At 36.3% G+C, this 13,290-nt stretch overlaps 1 protein-coding gene across 2 annotated transcripts in view; it reads right to left on the bottom strand.

The window, feature by feature from the left end:
* Window positions 1–1,758: 1,758 nt before the first annotated feature.
* The window catches only part of ARMC1 (armadillo repeat containing 1), a 35,565-nt gene continuing 24,033 nt past the window's right edge, over window positions 1,759–13,290 (bottom strand). Inside the window, exons 5-8 of one of the 2 annotated variants that reach the window (XR_004424991.1) lie at window positions 5,432–5,548; window positions 5,275–5,349; window positions 2,901–4,222; window positions 1,761–2,698 (exon numbers count right to left, since the gene is read on the bottom strand). Coding sequence is in view for 1 of the 2 variants with exons in the window: in XM_033126533.1 (XP_032982424.1) it covers window positions 4,031–4,222; window positions 5,275–5,349; window positions 5,432–5,548 (384 nt within the window). In the remaining variant the exon portion in view is untranslated. Of the gene's footprint in view, window positions 4,223–5,274; window positions 5,350–5,431; window positions 5,549–13,290 lie in introns of both variants that reach the window. The other variant, XM_033126533.1, reaches the window with a different exon arrangement.

Raw genomic sequence — 13,290 nt, 5'->3', positions numbered from 1 at the left:
ATAGACAAGCCTAAATGAGCAGACTGCTTTTGTAACAATGAGATATAGAAGTCTGTAACAAGAAGTCTGCTACAGAATGTAAGACTAGGTTGGGAGCTAACCTCTCGTGGTATTTTTGGTGCTAAACTTTGGTGCTAAATACTTTGGTATTTTTGGTCCAAAGTAATCCCTAGGCCTTTGTTGACATTAGAGCAAAAAATGACAAAAATACTATTAATCTGATAGATTAGAATGTGGCCCCTCCAGAAGTAAAAGTAGCCAATTTCTGGCCCACAGACATGTTTCATGTGGCTCACGTAGTGTTTTTAGGGTTTGGAACACAGTCCACAATCCATGTGAGGAAAAGGCAGTTTCCTTCCTCAGACAGGCCAGGTGCTCTCCATGTGATTTCCTGTATTGTGGCCTAACCTGACTTCTTTCACATACCTAACTTTTCTTGTCTCCAGACAAATTTTTGATGTCTAACACGCCAGAGTTAAGTCATTTGACATGATGCAGGTGGAAGGGTCTGGACTGGAATGGTGGTGGTAGGACTGGAAAGGCACAGACAGGAGATGTAAGATGCAGGATGCCTTGTGAGTGAAGAGACTCAGAAGCCAGACGGCCTGAGTCTGAGGCCTGGCTTCACCATTTATTAGATATGACCTAGGACTACTGAGTTCCCTAATCAGTCTTGTCTCATTTCCCCTCGTCTATATAATGGGACATAACACTACCTGCCTCGTAGTTGTTAATGGTGAAACGACTATTTGTAAAGCACTTAGCACAATGCCTGGCACAGAATTTTTTTTTTTTTTAATTTGTTGCATGCCTACCATAAGCTTGGTTCTAAGAGAAATAAAAATTGAGATTTTACATTTAATAGATACAGCAGAGGAAAAGGGGAGCTATCAAAGATGATGGTACAATGGAGATTTAGAAGTCAGATCATTGAAAGCTAACTGAAATCCTAACAATAGATAATTATAGAGAGACTTCTTCAACGGACAACATTTAGATAAAAATGAAGTAGGCTGAGGACTAAGTCTCAAAAAAGTCCCTCTGATTGGTTACAGAAAGATGAGACAGGTAAAGTGTGATTAGAAAGGTATAGTGTCTCACTTGAGAATCAAGGACAGGAGGATTGTGTCAAACTCCAGTAACAATAATTCCATCTTACACTTGCAAATTTTCAGTTTTTCAATTATGCATGATGATCCCACTGGATTCTAATAATGACCCACGAAGTAGAAGAATTATCTCAATTCTCCATTTTACTAAGAAAGAAAAACCTCAGAGATTATTTACCACCTTAGATTACATAGCTAATAAATTATAAAATAAGAAATCAAAAATACAACTATATATATGTATACACACACACACACACACACCAGGGGTGCCAAAAAAAAACGTATACACGTGGACACTTTGGTCAACATTACTCAAGCAGTAGTTCACCATAATCAGAAGTGTCTGGACACTGATGGTAACCACTTTGAGCACCTCTCGGAATTGCAGAAGTCAAATCTGACTTGTATTCATCTTTTGTTATCGGAGTATTACAATTTTATATATATATCATATTCTCCTATAACAATTTTGTTAGAATCAGGATATTGTAAGTTAATCTTAACTTTATTCAATGGAGCAAGTGTTATGCCTCTCTGTCACTCTTTTGGGGGGAAAAAAAGCCAAATGACAAAATAAATGAAACAATAAATTGAATAAATCAGAAACAAACACACCCAGAAAAAAAAAAAAACCCTGACATTTTTCCTATTTGCTCAAGTTAATTAGCACCTTCCATTTATTTTTACTGATTTGAAAGAAAAAAATTTTTATTTATTCTCCTAAAAAAATATTCAAGTGCTTGCGACTAGCCAGGTACAGGTGTGGACTTTCTGGGTTCTCAAAGAACTGAGTAGGGGAGAGACACTGGTAGATATAATTTAATGTGATGTGATAAATGCTACAATGAATATACTTAAAGAGGCAGCTGATCCAAAGTCAGGAGTGATGCTGGGAAGGAGATAAGAGTTAAGGGAATTGGTTGGGTAACACACCTAGAGGGAGCTAGGAGGTGCCAGGCAGTGTGGCTACAAACAGGCTCAAGAGTAATTAATAATGCTTATACCATAAAAATGCAATAACCATTCAATTTTAATTATGTTACCTTTTATTAGACCTGATAATGAAAGAACACTTAGAATCAGAACACACAACATCAAGCTGTAATACCTACTTGTATTGAACCATTGCTACCAAAGGGATGTAGTTTTTTAAATAAGCAGATGTGTGGCGATGCAAAATCAAATATAAGCTTGTTAAAACGGAACAGTAAACTTTGTTTTAATGGCTATAGAAAGGAGGTGGTTTTGTTTTGTTTTTTTTCAACACATCTGGTTCTGGCAGCAAGTTGTATTATACATTTAAAGCAATACATGCCCTGAAAGCTTATATTGTCAATTGTGCGTGTCACCTGAATCACAGCCCAGACACATGAGAAACTATCATTCTCAACACCCTCAATGCCCCTCCCTCCAGGTTACAATGTTCATGAACTCGAGATTCTTGTTGGTGAAGTATCATACAGTCACTTCTCTCCAGCGACACTGGATGCTTTTAATTTTCTCTAAAAGAGAAGTGATGAAAATACAAGGAAATCCTCCAGGGTCCAATTTTCCTTTCACATGCTCCAAGTAGTCAAACAGCAGCTCTACAGGTTGATGAAAAAAATTTCAATTTCTTCCTATTCGCTTTTAATCATATTAGCATTAAAATTTTTCTGGATTTAGTTGGACTTCTAAAAGGGAAATTTTAGTTGCCAAATATTTCAGAAATGCAATAAAGCATTACATATATGTAATGAGCTCTTTCTACCAAAAATATATATGTATATATATTTATATTTATCTTACCTTCACTGAAGTTCTTTTTTTCTGGCTGGACATGAGAAACAAGATTAAGGAGACCAATGCTGGCTGCATTTCTTTGTAAGCAATAATTTGAGGCTTTTCTCATTCAATCCGACTGTAAGTTCATAATAAATTCACAAAAGGCAAATACAAGGAAACACCTACTAAGGAGGCATCTGCCAAGCAATTCATGTGTTATGGTTAAACTCTACCAAATGGCACTATGGCATATAGGCATCCAATTTTTTCTTTTTTCAAGTCTGTCAGTTATTTACGACATTTTTTTTTCTACCAGGGGACAGTGCGTAATCAATCACAAAGTAAAGCCTAGAGACCATTTATAGCTGCTTCCAAGAGCTGACTCTCAAGAGCTGACGTAACAAACTGAACAGCAGTCAACGGGACCTACATTTGGTCGCATTCAGTCTCAATAGCACTCTGCTGAGCGATGTGCTTCCTTCTTTCTGAATGATTCTGGGTTAATCTTATTAAAATGATAACAAATAAGATTGCAAAGTTTTTGCAGAGTTGTATTTTTAGGGGACTGCTACATTCAAATTAATATATTTTAATTCACAAAATGTCATTAGTAATGTCCTTTCTATTAACATGGTTGGCAAAATTAAAAAAGGCACAAAAGGGGGATAATGAGAAATGTTTGCAACTTTCAGTGAAAAGTACCAAAGCAAGTATCTCTCATGAAGAAAAGCAGAGAAAAATGTTCAGTAATTCATGCACAACTTGAGCTAAAAAGAAAACTTCTCTTCAGATAGGTCCTGAGGCTTGAGGAGAAAGTTGTTTTCCTAATCACGTGCTTCATGGAAAATAAAATGTAAAGCTGCACATATGTTTGGTTTAACAGTGGACCCATGTTTTTTAAAAAGTGAGGCAATTAAACAAAGGAAAATACAACCCAAATACCTTCATAAACAAAGCAACTCCACCTGTAGCCTCTGTCCTTTTTACCACTTAGTGGGGCAGATGTCCAATAAAATGTAAAATGCAGCATACGCAATCATGTAATCTAAAAACTTTTCATGATAACTTATTGCAAATTGCACTTGACAGTTCACCACAACAATGGAAAACTGGCCCCTTGTTCGTTCACACAGTCCTTGAGCCCCAAACCGAAGTCACCAGTAAAACGATCTGGATAAAAAGTTTGCAGCTGTGCTCAGCCAGCTCGCCCCACCCTCTGGGTGGGAGCCGACCCGGGACACTGCTTTGTCCTGCTCCTTCGTGGGGCTCTCATCCTCAGGCAGGTAGTCGGGCAGCTCTGTGTTCTGTTCTACTTCCACAGGCGTATCCTGGAATGGAACCAGCATCTGACACAGAACATGCAAACAGTATTAAAAAAAATCAACCTAACTGATAGATAAGTATCAGAAGTTAAAGATCAACTTTACTCCTCCTTCTGATCATGATATTTATTTGCAAGGGCTGTATTCCTTTGAAAATGTTCCTCTTATATCAAGGTAGGTCCAACTACCCTGTTTCCCAGAAAATAAGACCTAGCCGGACAATCAGCTCTAATGCGTCTTTTGGAGCAAAAATTAATATAAGACCCGGTATATTATGTTATATTATATTACAATAAAATAAGACTGGATCTAATATTAATTTTTGCTCCAAAAGACGCATTAGAGCTGAATGTCCGGCTAGGTCTTATTTTGGGGGAAACACAGTACTGAGCACTGCGTAAGCACAGAAAGGCAGAACTGCACATGAAACCTAATGCTTTTCTCTTAGGGGTCCAGGAGGGATTAATGTGCACAAATGTTGAATCACTATGTTGTACACCCGACACTAATATTGTCTGTCAACTGTAATTAAAAATAAATTTAAAAAAATTTAAAAATAAGTAAGACAAAAGCAAGTATCTGGCTATTGTGTATCTGAACCTCCTTTCTGTGGGAACTCAAATGAGCTAAAGCTATATAGGTTCATTTTCTCTCTTACAAAGCTAGTGGAAAGAAGAGCAAGCGGCAAAGATCTTCATTATATACACTTGCCCAATGGTGGGACTGGCCTTTTATTTTTTGGACTGGCAAAACTAATTAAGGTTAGAAAGTATTTAAGAACCAATGCAAGGAAACCACATATCCTTTATTTCCATGTAATATCAGTAAGACAGCTCCACTGAAATAAAGATCAGAGTCTGAAAGTCAAAGAAATATAAGACATAAAAAACAGACTGAAATTCACAAAAGATCTCTCCACGTTTCTAAGAGTTAACACTGTTAACCAAGAAACATTAAGATAATCTGACCCAACCACATTCCTTTGGTAACGGTTAGTCTAGAAAGAATGGCAATCTGCTAGCCATAAAGAAGAACCAATAGTCAGAGTCAGGTATAGAGAAAACGAAACCTTTTACCTCTTCTCCACTTTCACTTTTCACAACTTGCTGAGCCTTCATAACCTTAGTGGATGCTATTGCAGATGCCAAAGCCTAGGCCAAGAAAAAAGGACAATTTTGAACAGTGATTTGGTACCTGGAACCTCAAGCATACTGAGCCATTTAAAATACTAACCTCTGCTTTCAAATCTGAACGGATTCGCACCACACATCTTTGAACAGCCATTTGAAAAGTAAAGCTAATAACACCTTTAATTTTTAACAAAGCCTCTTCACATAGATTTCGCCGAGACTGAAAAAGTAAAAGCAAATTGTTATTAAAATTCGTAAAACAATAAAAAGGGAATAAATCAACTCAAACCACACTGAACTAGTCATTATATTTGGGGGGGTGGGGGGCACCATGCGGGGCGGATGTCCCTATTTCAGTTCTACCATCTCGTATTTGAGGGCACGGAGAGGATGGTGCTTAGTCAAGTTTATTACATTTTATAAGATCAACAGAATAGTAATTCCTGCTAGAGTTTTTCAAGCTTCATTACTAATATTCAGTCTTAATAATTTTAATAAGAAGCTAGTCAATGTTAATTTGAATCTTAAAGCAAAAAGAATGGAAGAGTAATACAGAAAAAATGCTGAAAAGCAGAGGTTCTTCTAGCTCAAGAGTGGGAAAACTGGTCCACCAGCTGTTTCTGTAACAGCCACACCCACGTGTTGACATACTGTCTGAGGCTAGTTTCATGCTACTACAGAGTTAGTAGTTATTAACAGACCATATGCCCTGCAAAACCTAAAATATTTACTATCTGACCCTTTACAGAAAGGTTTACTGACCCTTGCTGTAGCTTAAAAATCTCTAGGAATAAATTCTAATAAACATAAGTTAGAATTGGTAAGCATTCAGCGTTTGAGTCACTATTTTTAAAAATACTTGATATTTATAAATACTGCTGCACCCTTCATTAATGGCATTTTCTGTGGGTACCACTGCATTCTCAAGGGTTATCAACTTCCTCTCTTGGTTCTTTTTCCCCTGACAACACAAAGTAACACACACCCGTCAATGCCTCTTTGACCCCTAATAATACCTTGGTCTTTTATTTACAGCACTGACTATTCCATCTCATTGTATCTCCAAGGTCCAGGACCTAAAACTAAGGGATTTCCTTTCTATTTCATCCCTCAGTAGACTATTCTCATCACTTCAGCCATCACTACCTGGAGAAGCACAGATGTGTCTCTCCAATATGATTTTATTTTCGTTTGCCTACAGATATATCCACTTGGACAGCCAGTGGTCACCTCAAACACAATATCCACAGAAAATGGATTAAAACGTAACTAGTTTGCCCACATCCCTCCCTCCACCTCCAGCCCATACATCAAATCACCATCTAAATTTTCCTGTTCCTGTATTGAATCCAGGTTCTAATTTGGTACTTCCGAGGGGTCAGGAATCTACAACTGACCCCAAGTCTCCAGGTCACACCCTAAGAAGCACTGCCTTCAAATTACCCGATTCATTCTTCTCTTCTATTGAATAAAATCAGTCTTCAAACTTATCCCTGCATCCTTCAGAACTCAAATCCTTGCTTATCTTCTTATTTAACCCACTCTTTTACCTCTGCATTTCAGTACTACTCAGGCAAGGATCTGGGGTACAGTGGCATGTGGCAGCACACAAACCCACAACCCACAGGGGCTCATTTAATGCATTGTTTCCGGGCTCTGCTCGGCTGAGTCCTGGGTTCTGCGAGGCCCCCTTATGGAACAGGGGCCCAAAAGGTCCATGTTTATCTCTTGCACATACTCAACACGAGGCAGACGTGAAAGTGAAGAAAAGCGCACAGCATATATAACACGAAAGTTAGAATACCACTGGTCTAATCTGATTCCTTATTTTAAATGTGAGGAAAGCAAAAAACAGAAAAGTTAAGCAACTTGCCGAGTTCATCATAAGTAAAGAATATGACACTAAATTCCAACTATATGTGACAGTGAGAAACCAGATTCACGAGGCCAATTCAACTTTGTTTTGACACAAATGAACACATTTGCAATAGGCAAAGCCTGGAGGGGAGTGGAAAGGGGTGGAAAATGCAATTCTAAGATTTAATCTCTTGGGATAGGCAATTTCCAAGTAAATGTGAGAGTTTCAATGGAAGAAATACGATCGAGAATTATCCACTAAGGACGAATACCCTCTTGATTGGGATACAGGGTCAAGATCTGGTTGAAAGAATCATAGTAGATATAACTGGAAAGTGGGCAAGAAAGTAGATGGGTCAAGATTAACTGCCTGGAAATGATTAGGAGAAAAGAATGAGGGGTAGGGCGGGGGAGTAGGGGGTGGGTGTGGGGTGGGTGTGTGTTAAGAGACTATCAATTCAAAGAACATAATGGTCTCTCTCCAATTTCTACAGTCTCCATAGTAGCATGATTGCAGCTGAACAAACAAAGCAGAGGGAAAAAGACCTGTAAGGATCCATAATCAGGAATAACTCCCTAAAAGCCTTGATATATACACTAAAATAATGTACACTGCTTTCTTTACTAGTAAGAGTAAAGAGTAAACGTGTTGCCATGTGCTGTCCAAAGTAGCAGTTAAGAGTGGGATTCTGCTGCTTAGGTTCAAATCCCATGCCCTCCACTTAGTAATTGTGTGACCCTGGGAAACTATTTAAATCTGGTGTCCTTCAGGTTCCTCATCTGTAAACTAGGCCTATAAAAAGACCTACCTTATAGTGTTATGAGAAATAAATGAGTTAACACATCACAAGGGCCTCTGAAAGTATTGTAACAGATGTAAGCTGATATTATTTATTGGTAATTATATCTCTTTAGGGAACTTTTCTTATAGATTTTCTTTTGATTTTTTTAGGGCCACTAACCTGATGTCAATTATTCATTACAAATACTTTCCAACTGTTTTTACCTTTTAAGAATATTATATTTAGCAAAATAAAAACTTTATTATCAAACTAGAGATCTTTCCTAAAGCGATTTCTTCTACTGCCTTTATGATTAAAGTCCTTAAAGAAATCAATTAAATATTCAGATTTCTTTAATTTCATAGTTTCATTTTTCCACACTTAATTTTTTTAGTACACTTCGAATTTTTACTAATTAGATGCCCTCTCCCCTTCTCATCCCCGCAAAACTGTCAGATTCCTGGCACCGTTTATTGAATAATCTATCACTTTCCCACCGGTGTCTGAGGCTTCCTTTATCATAGGGTGAGTTCTAATTTATATTAGGGTCTGCTTCAGGACTTTCTTTTTTTTTTCAATTTTTTTTTTTTTTTTTGGGTCAAGAACACATTGTTTTAATTAAAGAAATTTACGAGCACATTTTAAGATCTGGTCGGACATACGCTTTTATTACTCTTCGATATACTCTTAGCTGATGACATCTCCAGCCTTGGCACTTACAGCTCCCTCTCTTGGGAACACCTACTCTTTCACAGATACGCACAGGCTCTCTCCCTCTAAGTCTTTGCTGAAATGTCAGTTTCCCCAGGTTTATCTGAACCATCCTATTTAAAACTGCAAGCCTACCATCCCACCCGTTAGTAGTCCCTATCTACCTTCCCTTTATTTCTCTCCACAGAACTTACCACTTCTAATATACTATACAACTTGGATTATGGTCTGTCACCTCCAACTATATCAGCTTAATGAGGTCAATCATAAGATTTATGAGAACTTTTATTTATCTTGGTCACTGTTGTATCCCTGGTATCTGAAACAGTGGCTGGCATACACTAGGTACCAGGCTATGCCCCCAAAAAATGCTAACTAACACTATAGTACAGTGCTAGAGTTAATTTGCTAATATTCTATTTTATGGTTTTAGCAATCATATTCTTTAGATATATTGGCCTATATTTTTGTGTGTGCTTTGCTAGGTTTTATTATTTCATTTGGGCTAGTTTAAAAACATAACCATATTATTCTTATTCATTAAAATTAAGCAGACGTATTGGTAATATTTTATCTATCTTCCAGTCAATCAATTTAGTTACCAAAACCTGCTTTCTAGAAACCTTTCAGGATCTTGTGGTCCCAGTTTCAATGAAATAGTTAACTTATTTAGCAGTGTTACGGACACTATGCATATGAAAAGCCTCCCCCCCATTTACTTACTGAACCTTAAATCCTGAAGCCTAAGCACCCCAACACCACAACTAGAAAACACTGTGGATAATCCAACGTTACCTACCTGGCATAGCTAAAGAGATAAGTGGTAATCCATCAGTTGCCACCCCTAATATGAAAAGTATACAACTTTGGATTTATAAAAATGTGAAAACTTGGACAAACCTGGGGCATGGACAGAGAACCCAGAAGTATTGTCTCGGCAGTGCAGCAAAATTATCCCTACGTTAAAGGTGCTATCGTCTTGCCTAACAAAGCCTGAATGCATGCCTCATAAAGATCCAACTGTTTGCAAGTAGCTGATCCACAACAAACTCAAGAATATTTAAAGGCTTTGCATACAAATATATGCTGTATCCAATAATGTAAAATTTGCAGCATCTGGCATCAAATCAAAAAATACCAGGCATGCAAAGAAGCAAGAAACTATAATCTATAATTAGAAAAATCAATCTACAGAAACACACTCAGAAATAACACAGATGACTGAATTAGTAGACGAGGACATTAAACAGTTATTCTTACCATATTCTGTATGTTCAAATAGAGAAAATATAAACATGTTAAGGTGATATTAAAAAGACCCAAATCAAACTTCTAGAGATACAGTAAAACAATGTCTATGGTGAAAACTACACCAAATTAGATTAACAGCAAATTAAACACCTGCAGAAGAAAAATTCAGTGAATATAGCAACACAAACGATCTAAAATAAAACAGAGAGAAAAAAACAATTTAAAAGGAAATTCACAGAATATTAGTGAGCTGTGGGACAACTTCACATGGTTGAATATATGTAATAGGAATCCCTGAAAGACTGAGGGGAAAACAGAAAAAGCACTTGAAGAAATAATGGAAAAAATTGTCCAAATCTGCTACAAACTATAAACCCAGAGATCCAAGAAGCTACATAAACATGAAGAAAATTATACCAAGGCACATCACAAACAAAATGATCAAAAGCAGTGATAAAGGAGAAACTCTTAAAAGAAGGCAGAGAGGGAGAAAAAAGACACATTACATAAAGAAGAACAAAAATAAGAATTTGATAGACTCCTGAATAGAAACAATACAAGAGAAAACATAGTGGAACAGTATCTTATAATATGGTAAGAAAAAAACTGTACCTAGAATTCTATACCTATAAATATCGTTCAAAAGGAAAAACAAAATAAGGACACTTTCAGACATACAAAACTGAAAGTGTTTCTGAGAACACGTGTCTTATTAGGGAGACCACTTCAGAGACGGTGTAGATGCCTGATCACTGCGCTGTACACCTGAAGAGGAAGTAGAGTAACAATGAATGTCAACTATAATTTAATATATTGTTTCCCCAAAAATAAGGCCTACCCAGACAGTCAGCTCTAATGCGTCTTTTGGAGCAAAAATTAACATAAGACCCGGTCTTATACTAAAGTAAGTATAGTATAGTAAGTAAAGTACATTAATTTTTGCTCCAAAAGACGCATTAGAGCTGACTGTCCGGCTAGGCCTTATTTTCGGGGAAACACAGTAGTCATAGGATGTGGAGTACAGCATAGAGTCAATAGAATTGTAACAGCTGTATAGGATGTCAGAGGGGTAGTCGATTGGGGAGGAGGATTATCACTTTGTGAGGGGTGTAAATGTCTATTACCTTGTTTTGTACACCTGAAACTAAAAAAAAAAAAAAAAAAAAAAAAAAAAGAATGAATAGATGTAATTAAAAAGGTTACCCCCAAAAAAACTGAAACTGTTAGAGATTTCAATATTTGAACTTTAAAAATGGGTAGAAACATCTAGACAGAAGATCAGCGAGAAAAAGGAAGCCTTAAACACTATAAATCAACTGAACCTAATAGACATTTTATTGAACACTCAACAGTATAAACATTAAGTGCCCATGGAACATTCTCCAGAATAGACCATATTAGGCCATGAAACAAGCCTCAATAAATTTAGAAGGGTTGAAATCATACAATGCTGTCTAATCACATGAAGTGAAATTAGAAATCAGTAACAGAAGGAAATCTGGAAAATTTCCAAATACACAGAAATTAAACAACAAATAAACAATGAGTCAAAGAAGAGCTCACAAGAGAAATCAGAGAATACTTTGAGATGAATGAAAACACCAAATATTAAATCTTATGGGCTGCAGAAAACACAGTGCTTACAGGGAAATTTATAGCTATAATAATAACTATATTAAAATGGAAGAAAATCTCAAGTCAATAACCTAACTTTCCATTCTAAGAAACAATAAAAAAGAAGAAAAAACTAAATCCAAAACAAGCAGCAGGAAAGAATTAAACATTAGAGTAGGGGGGGAAAAGAAATAGAGAACAGGGAGAAAAAAACAGAAAAATCAATGAAACCAAAAGTTGGTTTTTTGAAGATTAAAACTGATAAAACTTTAGCTAAACTCACTGAGAAAAAGATGACGCAAATGACTAAAATCAGGAATAAAAGGTGTTCTTATGACCACCCTTACCAAAACAAAAGGATTATGAGCAAATACTATGAACAACTGTATGCCTGCACATTAGATAATAAAATGAACAAATTCCTAGAAAGACAAAATTGCCAAAACTGACTCAAGAAGAAAAGAAAATGTTGAATAGGCCTATAACAAGTAAAGAGATTGAATTAACCAGAAAATTCCCCACGAAGAAAAGCCCAGGACCAAATGACTTCACTAGTGAATTTTACCAAATCTTTAAAAGAATTAACAGAAATCCTTCACAAACTCATCCAGACATTTCCCAACTCATTTTATGAAGCTAGTATTACCCTGATACCAAAACCAGAAAAATACAGCACAGGCAAACTACAAACTAACATCCTGTATGAATATAGATGCAAAATGTCTCAACAAAATACCAGCAAACTGAATCCAGAAGCATATTAAAAGGATTATATACCATGACCTACCGAAACTTATACTAGAAATGAAATGTTCAATATATGAATTATAATATATGATTTTAATAGAATGCAACAATAAAGACAAATAATAAGCAATTTAAAAATGGCCAAATAATGAGTAGACATTTCTCCAAAAGAGAAAATCTGTGGTCAAGATGTATGCAATAAACCCTAAATCAACCACTAAAAAATGGCCAATAACCACGTGAAAAGATACTCAACATCATTAGTCATTAGGGAAATACAAATCAAAACCACAGTTAAGATACCATTTCACGCCCACTAGGATAGCTATTAAAAAAAATGAAAATAACAAATGCTGACAAGAATGTAGGGAAATCAGACACCTCATATATTGCTAATGGGAACGTAAAATGGTACAGCCACTGTAGAAAACAGTTTGGCAATTGCTCAAAAAGCTAAACGTAAAGTTACCATACCACCCAGTAATTCTACCTCTAGGGATATACCTAAGAGAATTGAAAACATATATCCACACAAAATTAATTATGTCTGCTACGAATGCTCATAGCAGAATTTATTCGTAACACCTCAAAAGAGAAAACAACCCAAACGTTGATCAACCGATGAATGGATGAACAAAATAGGTATATGCATACAATGGAATATTAGCAAGAGGAATGATGTGTTGATTGATACATAATACAAGAGATGAACCTTGAAAACATTATGCTAAGTGAAAGCTAGACACAAAAGGTCACATACTGTATGATTCCATTTATATGAAATGTCCAGAACAGGCACATCCACAGACACAGAAAGTACATTAGTGGTTGCCAGGAGGTAGGGGTAGTGATTGCTAACGGGTCTGTGGTTTCCTTTTGAGGTAATGAAATGTTTTGGAACTAGACAATGGTGATGGTTGCACAACCCTGTAAACATACTAACACCACCAAATTGTATACTTTAAAATAGTAATTTTATAGTATGTGAATGCTATTACAA

The sequence above is a fragment of the Rhinolophus ferrumequinum genome, chromosome 14 (genome assembly GCF_004115265.2).
Source record: "Rhinolophus ferrumequinum isolate MPI-CBG mRhiFer1 chromosome 14, mRhiFer1_v1.p, whole genome shotgun sequence".
In the NCBI taxonomy this organism is placed as follows: Eukaryota; Metazoa; Chordata; class Mammalia; order Chiroptera; family Rhinolophidae; genus Rhinolophus; species Rhinolophus ferrumequinum.
This window is presented reverse-complemented; position numbering and strand designations above follow the sequence as displayed.